Here is a 9042-nt window from a genome sequence, read left to right on the forward strand (position 1 = left end):
GTGGGGATGGCGGGGGGAGGGTTTGGTGTGTGACCTGGGGTGTGTGCAGACCCTGGGTTTGTCACCCAGACCTCTTATGCCCCAACCGGCTGGCTATCTGGCACTGAAAGACCGGTCAGATCACAGCCAAGATGGAGAGACTGAGAGACAGAGAGAGAGACAGACAGAAAGACAGTCTGTCAAACCCCTTTTCCACTGGTCAAGAAACCCACTAAGACTCACTAACATCAGGCTTTTGTCAGCATTCACAACCGGGTCACATGATTGTAGTAGACACGGCTCCGAGCAGCAGTGATATAAACACAACACCCAGGTGAACACGCTAATTTCACCCCTTTTCCTGCTGTGACGTCTTTCAGATCACAGTCTCTGTAAACACACCTGTCACCTGTCCAGCACGGTGCTGTTAAACCGCAAAACGCCGTGGCTACACTGCGCTCAGGGATGAAAGAGTGAACGCAGCTCCAAAATAAGTTTGAAAAACACGCAATCAGTGATCAAAGAGTCTCACACGGAGGCTCCGCAACTGACAGCAGGATGAGACGTGACAGACCTGTTTTATCAGTTTGCACGGCGGCTAGCAGCTCACTGGTTCTCCTCTGCTTCTGTGTGTGTCCCCGGTAAGTGCATGTGATGACATCACTCCTTGCAGTTGTGTGTGTCCTCAGTCTGAACATGTCACTCAACTGGCAGTGGAAAAGGGGTCAATCAGCTTTTATTAGCAGGTTTACCCGTGCTTATACTCGCGGTATCAGAGAGACGAGTGTAAAAAATGTAAAGACATTTGAAGACGTCGCCTTGTGCTGTGGGAAATTATAACGGATATTTATTGACAAATCGATTGATCATTAATGGAGAAAAAATGATTAACATTAAACAACGAAAATAATCGATATTTGCAGACCTTAACTGATCACTTCCTCTGGGTCTATTTACTTTTCTTTTTGGGGCGTCTGGTCAGAGGTGGAGCCTCCAAGCTCCGGTGCAAATGATGACATCGTTTCATGCGTCATGTGATCAGAGCTAGAACTGACGGTGTGTCTGAGCTTGTTGTGAGTGAACAGAGGATTAATGTGTGTGTTGTATTAGGATGTTATGACGACTCAGGTGTGTCCACATCTGAATAACACACACAGCAGTGTGTGTGTGTGTGTGTGTGTGCGTGCGTGCGTGCGTGCGTGCGTGCGTGCGTGCGTGCGTGTGTGCATGACAGCTGATGATGAATGGTTATTATTAGGAGAATAACAACAGCGTTGGCACGTTGTCGGCCAGAGCACCGGCCACAGACGGCCGTCCCTGGGCAAATATGGCCGACACCGGAGCCAGATGTTACACCAGGACCTGCCTCTGAGTGTATGTGTATGTGTGTGTGTGTGTGGTGGCCGGTGTGCTGAGGCCCGGGGCAGTTTGTCAGCTGCAGGGCTGCAGGGCTGAGAGGCAGATTGTGTTGGCAGAGGACAGAGAGGATGACAAAATACACACATGTACACACACAGCTCGTTTTCAGCTCCAATGCACTGTCAATTGTCACCATAGTGTGTGTATGTGCGTGCTTGCGTGCGTGCGTGCGTGCGTGCGTGCGTATGTGTGTGTGTTGACGATCTGGTGAACACACTAACGTTCACCAAAGCCTCAGATGGAACCAGGTCTTCATGTGAGTGATTGATGACTGAAGCTGCTGTCAGTGTTACTCAACGGAAAGTCCTGAGATTTAATTAACTGAACCACACATGCAGATTATATTTACCAGCCACAACAGTGGGGCTGGTACTGTTTATTATTTCACTTAAACAATGAATGGTCCAAATCTGTAGCAAAAATGGTGATATCCTTGCTTTTATTCTCCAGAATTGGTCAATTCCTACATTTCCCACAATGCAACTGGATAGTGTCTTTGTAGTTGATTAAAGGCCCTTTGTAGTTGTAGTTGTAAATGTCAATAATTTAATGTACTATATAGACTTAAGGAGTTGTACAAAACTCAGATCAGTTTCTCACTAAGTTTTTTCTTCACAGTTTCGTCGTCACCAACGGCGCCTCATCCCGCAGCGGCACCCTCCACTTCACCATCGAACATGGTGACCGCATCCCCCCTACCCTCAACCACAACACCGGGCTGCGGCTGCAGGACGGGGCCACAGAGACCGTCACCTCTGAGCAGCTGCAGCTCACCGACCCTGACACCGCCGCAGCCAACCTGAGCTTCATCATCACAGAGCCGCCACGCTACGGAAAACTGCTGCTGAGAGGAGTCCCACTGACACCTCCGCTGAGATTCAGCCAAACCGACGTGGACGAGCTCAACCTGGCTTACCGACACAACCCGGGCAGCCCAGCGGATATCGACAGGTTCTACTTCCTGCCGACTGATGGGAGCAACAGAGGATACCTGGAGTTTGGACAGCTGAGAGAAGAGCCTGCTGTGTTTAACATACAGGTGAGCTGCACACACACACAACACACATCAAACAGTTGTATAGGAACAAGTCTAGTGTGTATAGAGACATCAAACTGTGTCCTGAGCTGGTGAAACTCACTCACTGGCTGGTGACTTCCCATAAAAAGGGTCTCTCCTGATGACAGGTTGAGTTCTGTCAGACCAGGCTGCATTTTTCCAGTCTTCAGCCGTCCAGTTTTGGTGAGCCTGTGTCAAAATCTCAAAAATGTTGGCGGCCCACATCCGACCCCGTAACAGTATGGAGGCTAAATCATTTTCAGAGCTGACCATTCAGGACTGAACTGAAAGCAAGAGAAGCTCAACCTCCTCTTTTTGTGTGACGGGGAGAGATCACTTTCACCATCTGTCTCTTGACTCTCTTTCATTTTAAGTCCTCCTGTTGCTAATCAGCTATCCATTTTGATTCTCCAGTTTTTGGATGTGATCTTTTTAATCAACTGAGAAAGCAAACAAATATATGAAGTGGCCTGGGCAACGACAATATAAAAGTTCCTATCATCGGCTTATCACAGTGATGGGATTTAAAAAACATTATTTATATTTTTGTTTTTTATAATTACATCCTTTCACCAAAATTGTTTTTTTGCAAATTATTTGTCAGCCCACTTGTAATACCTTCGTGGACCACCAGATGGCCCTTTCCACAGGTTGGGAACCACTGCTCCTAGAGACTGTCCTGTGTGAAAATCCAGGAGATCAGCAGTTTCAGAAACACTAAAAACAGCTGTCTGACACCGACAATCATCAAGCTCAAAGTCACTGAGATCATAAGCCCAGCAAAAGCTACAAGTAGCATTAGCTAGCTAGCTTTCCTCCCAGAAAGTGATTTAGAAATGATCGACGCCTGACTGTGATGATCACTTATTAGTGTTATTATACCAAGTGTAGGCCCAGGAATCAGATTTCATTATCCACATGAGGGATCCAGACAGATCTTGAGACAGGGCCCGAGAGTGTGAAGCAGCTAGAGTCCAGGAGCTGAATCTGCAGGTTTAGAGCTTCCTGAAGAACAGTGTCGTGTCAGTGAGGCTGCTGTCGACTCCGTACTACACAGATAAATATTTGAAGAAAAGAACAGCAGGTGAGCCAAGACATATCCCCCTCACATGTTACCTGCTCACACACACACACACACACACACACACACACACACACACACACACACACACACACACACACAACCAGCCAGGTGGCTAATACACTGGCTTGACCAACTGTCCTGAGCCTCTGAGAGACTGGAGACTGTTTGTGATTGGATGGGATGGTGTGTTTTGGTAAAGTGTGTGTGTGTGTGTGTGTGTGTGTGTGTGTGTGTGTGTGTGTGTGTGTGTGTGTGTGTGTGTGTGTACATGATATGCACAATATGTAATATTTTGCTGTGTGTGTGTGAGTATTCAAAGGCTTCATGAATATTTAACACACACACACACACACACAGACACACACACAAACATGGCTGTATTTCCTCCCTCTAAAACTCAAATAAAAAAAATGTCATTATTGACAAACTAAAACTGAAGGTTGAGCTTCAGGTGATGATTTTAGTCGGAGCTGAAAGTATTTTTGATTTAAATATTTTTTTTTAATTGGGTATGATCTGTTGTATTGTGTGTATGTTGTACTCGATGTACTTGATGGTTATGCAGCTGTTCTTATGCAATTATTTTCAGTATCAGTCATTCTGTTGATTATTTTTATAATCAATCATTTTATTGTTTCGTCTGTTAAAAAAAAAGTTTCTTTGATACTGATGTTAATAATAAAGTATTCTCCATCATTATGTTTGAATCTGACAGTGTTTCTCATTTATGTTTTATCAATAGCTTCAAAATCAAAATAGCTGCTGATCAATTTCTACATTTTACTAATGGTTTCAGAACCTGTTTGATTAGACATAATCAAGAGATCAGAAATGAACCTGAATCAACAAAATCATCTCTGAAAATAAGTTAAAAATAAACAAAAATTTAAACAAAGATGAAACTACATTAAATCAAAAACTGCTGAGAATCATCTTAACCCAAGGAAAGAGGAAGGAAACAGAAAAGTTTAAATACCAGCATGAGTCTGATTATCATGTGACAGCAGCGACATCCAGTGGCAGGAAGGCTGAACTGCAGTTTCTTTCTGCTGTTGGATTCTGAGCGAGAGGATTATTTATTGACAGACAGCTCTCTCTTCTCCTGTCTTCAGTCTTTCTCTATATGTGTCAGGAGGTCGAGAAAATAACAGGAAATATAGAGAAATATGTTTTTTATTTCTATTACATATATCTGACTTACCAACTTACTAACTTGATTGATCTCATGTCTATGAAATGCAACATTGCATTGTTAAAAATAGTGTGTGTGTGTCAAAGACATTTTGTTTTTTCATTGTGGATGTTTTTGAGGCTTTTTGAAGTTTGAAATATTGCAAGGTAAATATACATTATACAGATCCTAGGTAATTATCTCTATAAGTCATTGTATAATTGAATTGAAACAACTTATCTTACTTAGCTTCTTTTGAGAGATTTCTTATTGATTGTTTTTATGTCTTTGTGTTTAAATTATAGTGTTTTTCCACCTTAATATTGCTGGTCTTGTAGTACTGCACTTTTCTATACACCATATATCATGTATCTCTCTACATAATCCCCCAGACAAAATTCACTTTGTTCAAACACTAGGATTCTTCACACAGACTCTCAGACCTCTGATCCTCGTGTTGTGTTCAGGTGGATCGGGTGGACAGGGCGCCTCCCAGTCTGACCACCAGACGTAGTCCCAGCACGGTGGTGGATCTAAGCGGCGGGCGTTACGGCATCTTCATCACCAACAAACACCTGCAGGCCTCGGACCCCGACAGCCCCACAGAGGAGCTGGAGTTCTCCATCAGCAGACCTCCACACTTCGGCTACCTGGAGAACGCTCTCACAGGTGAGCTGGCTGCTCAGGTCAATAGTTTAAAGCTCCAGTAATCCAGTCTTCTCAAACCTTTATTGGGTGCACATTTAAAATTAAAATCTGCTTTGTAGCTGTGGACCTGGTTGTTACTTTTGTCGTTGGTTTCTGCAAAAATTCCCTCCCTCACATTTTCGAATCCGCTCCTTTCTTTGTCGTATTGTAGTCTTAGCCATTCTACAGTTCAATTTTATTAGAAAGAGGCAACTTAAGCCAGTCCAGGGCCAGAAGAGGTTTGTGTTTGTAGAGTGAGTGGGTCAGAGTTGTGTATCGTTGTCTGTCGTCTCATCCTACCAGGAGCCTACATCAAAGGTCGTTTCACCCAGCGGGATGTGGACCAGCGGGCTGTGGTGTTCGTCCTCCCGGCCGACATGGAGGTAACGGCAGACAGCTTCCAGTTCCGCCTCACGGACCCAGCAGGAAACACCATGCTGCCTGAAATGTAGGTGTAGTTTTACTTGGTCTTATATCACTGTTAATTACTAAATGAATTACTAAGACTCCAGACCGACCTCTGATCCAGTGTCATCAATGGTGCAGATAGTTCCTGTTTTGATCTCTGTCTCTGAGATTTCTACCTTCATCCCAGCACAATGCAGGTGAATTCTCCTGGTTACAACTTTGAAATATAACATACAAATAGTAACAGCAAAATTCAAGAGCAAATATCCATATAAGGATGGATAGCGCAGAGTTATAAGGAGCATCTTTTTTCAATGATTTCTTTGCAGATTCAAGGAAGTATATTCATGATGGACATTGGAGATAATTGTGTCCTCAGGGAGTTTAACTCACGTTGAATTAAAAATATGTGTTTTATATCAGTGTGTTTGGATTTGACCGAGTTATGACCCAGAGAAGGAAGGTGTTTTGCCCTTTTATTTGATGGTTGACAGTTTGGAGAGAGACAGGACACAAGGGGCAGAGAGACGGGCATGATATGCAGTGAGACTCCCCCGGCCGGGAATCGAACTTTGGATGTTGGGGTCATGTATCTTTACAAGTACAGTGGGTGTGTATGTGGTGTACAGTATATGAAGGATTCAGCTGAGTGTCTCCTGCAGTCTGGAGCTGTCCTGGTCTCGGCTGGAGTTGTCGGCGACCTGCTACAGAACCTGTGAGACAGCAGGGACTCTTCAGATCCAGATCCAGCGCAGCGGGAAGAGCGTTGACCCGGCCTACGTTGCTATCCAGGTAAGATTACTGTCGGTCTGAGGAGTGTTAAGTTTTAAACAGTGCTGTTAATGAATGATGTGATCATCATTAAGTTAATGAGTCAGTGCTCAGTATTGGTTAATGGCCTCGTTTGTGCAGGTGGAGGAAGGATCGGCCAAACACGGCAGAGATTTCACTCACAGCACAGCTGGCCTCGTCCAGTTTGACCCAGGTCTGACTCTACTGGACTCTACTCTGCTTTAATTTAACACAAACACTGCCAGCTGACTGTCATTTAAACACTGATGTTTGAATCATCATCGGCTGGACTCATTCAGAAAATCTGAATCGAGTGATGTCTGGATTTTGGATCACTTCAGCAGCTCTGGTGAATGTGATGTCACAACTCTTGCTATTAATGAATCAGGATGACCATGGTGATTTTCTTCATCCTGTTTTATTCCAGGAGTCAGTGTGAAAACCTGGAACATTTACCTGGTCGACGACGGTCTGGAGGAAAACCACGAGACCTTTACTGTCACCCTGAAAAACCCGCAGAACGCCGTCCTGGGACAGAGGAGCTCCGCTAGTGTTGAGATCATTGACCCCAGAGGAGGTAAAAAAAAAAACTATAGTAATAGTCATAATCATCAGCCAGCTGTGTGTCAGTTATGGACTGTAGAGTTGGCTGTTTAACCACTTAACATAGTGTAATATATTAGTAATATAGCAGATGAATATATAATAAATGCCTAAAATGAACAATAAACTTTTACACCTCAGCAAAGCATAAAAAAATCTTTTGCAATATTCTAACTTTTGCAGCTCATGCTATTCTTCAAATAAATGATTTGCATACCTTAACAGTAACATATAAATGCAAACTTTTCCTTTCTTCATAAGTTTATAAACTGAAGAAGAAGGAGGCTTCAGGGGGAAAAATCTGGGATAAAAGGGGGAATTGATTTTTATTTAACTATGAACAAAAATTTAAGTATTCAATAAAAAATATATATATTAAAAAAAGATCAATACACCCACACAATGAAAACTTATGATATTAATACATCATATATAATAATGCATTTGGTGCTGTGGAGATAATTTTTCAGATTTTGCATCCAGCACCTTTTTGTTTTGTGGTAGTTGCATATTAGACAAAATCAAACTGTGCCCTCACTGTTGTCTGTCAGGAAGGTGCGACCCTGACGACCTGGTGGAGGGGGACGTGAAGCAGCTTCCCCCACCTCCTCGCCTCCCTGACCCTCCCAGGATGGAGGAGGACGAGGACCCCGTCACCGACATCGAGGCAGAGCTTCTGTGGGAGACACAGCCTCACCCTCCCAGAGGGGACGTCCCGAACCGCCAGCCCTACCTGGACTACGGAGAGGGGGACCCACAGGACCAGGCGGCCCCCAGCTACAGCCACATCCACTACCACAGCAGGCAGCTGCCTGGGACAGGCACTGGGAGCACTGGGAGCACTGGGAGCACTGGCAGCACTGGACACAGAGTCAGACAAGGAGGACTAAAGGTTGGTGTTTCCTCCCGTTATAGCAGCTGGAAAAATCCCTGTCTGACCTGTTGTGAGTAATTAAAACCCTTTTCCACAGTCTTACTTCCTGTCTTGTCGTCTGACGGCTCCTGATTGGTTCAACCATCAGTTAGTAAGTTAGGATCCATTAACACAAGGATGAAACAGAGAAACAGAAGTTATTTAAAATAGTAAATGTTTCATAAACTGTCAGATTTCATACAGGAAACACAATAAAATATAGACTTCAGTGTATCAGCATGTGACAGTTTTCATTTATTTATTAATTGGTCGCCATCAAAAGATGCTTTAAAAGTTAATTATCATTGTGTTCTTCCAAAACACTGGAGCGGTACATGGTGTGTTACCTGCAGCAGCTGACTGACTGTGAGCAGGTGTCAGTGACTTAACACTGATTGTGTTTAGACTGTTTTACACTTGAGAGCTTCTCTTTTTACATGTCAGAACAAAACAACCAACAAACAGGTTTATCTTCCTCACAGTAAGTTACTGAAAGAAGCAGCAGCAACAGGAGGTAATGTGAGGTGTACAGATGCAGACGCCAGTCAGACTGCAGGGCTGAAACACAAGTAAAACTATTTCCAGTAATTTATTACTTCTTTGTTTATCTCTGAAACCGTCACACCGCCGGTTTTAAACCATTTTCCAAAGTGGGGCAACAGTGTTCAAAGCCCCACTCAGCTTTAGCAGTTTAGTGTACATGCTGAATTATTTAAATCTACTGTACTAAGTGCACATTTTATATTTTATGTATTTTATATTTTACTAATTGTGCTGTCAAGTGTCCCGAGTGTCTGAACCTTGTGCTCATTTCAGGTTCATCTGTCAGGAGAGAGGAAGTCTGAAGAGAAAGTCTGGACGGTAAGATTCACAGTCAGTTTCTCCAGAGCTACATAAGAACACAGAGACACACTGTGTTAACGCCCCCC

At 43.7% G+C, this 9042-nt stretch overlaps 1 protein-coding gene across 4 annotated transcripts in view; it reads left to right on the forward strand.

Annotated features, from left to right (window-relative positions):
• Positions 1-9042, forward strand: part of frem1b (Fras1 related extracellular matrix 1b) — a 47581-nt gene that overhangs the window by 36542 nt on the left and 1997 nt on the right. For all 4 annotated transcript variants that reach the window (XM_023428948.2, XM_087180010.1, XM_023428950.2 and 1 more), the window contains 8 exons: positions 2017-2437; positions 5178-5379; positions 5701-5845; positions 6468-6597; positions 6718-6790; positions 7025-7174; positions 7752-8092; positions 8930-8974. In XM_023428948.2, the coding sequence (XP_023284716.1) occupies positions 2017-2437; positions 5178-5379; positions 5701-5845; positions 6468-6597; positions 6718-6790; positions 7025-7174; positions 7752-8092; positions 8930-8974 (1507 nt within the window). The remainder of the gene's footprint in view (positions 1-2016; positions 2438-5177; positions 5380-5700; positions 5846-6467; positions 6598-6717; positions 6791-7024; positions 7175-7751; positions 8093-8929; positions 8975-9042) is intronic.

Source organism: Seriola lalandi, unplaced genomic scaffold (assembly GCF_002814215.2).
Source record: "Seriola lalandi dorsalis isolate HSWRI2012SDOR001 ecotype SW California unplaced genomic scaffold, Sedor1 jcf7180002054885, whole genome shotgun sequence".
Lineage (NCBI taxonomy): Eukaryota > Metazoa > Chordata > Actinopteri > Carangiformes > Carangidae > Seriola > Seriola lalandi.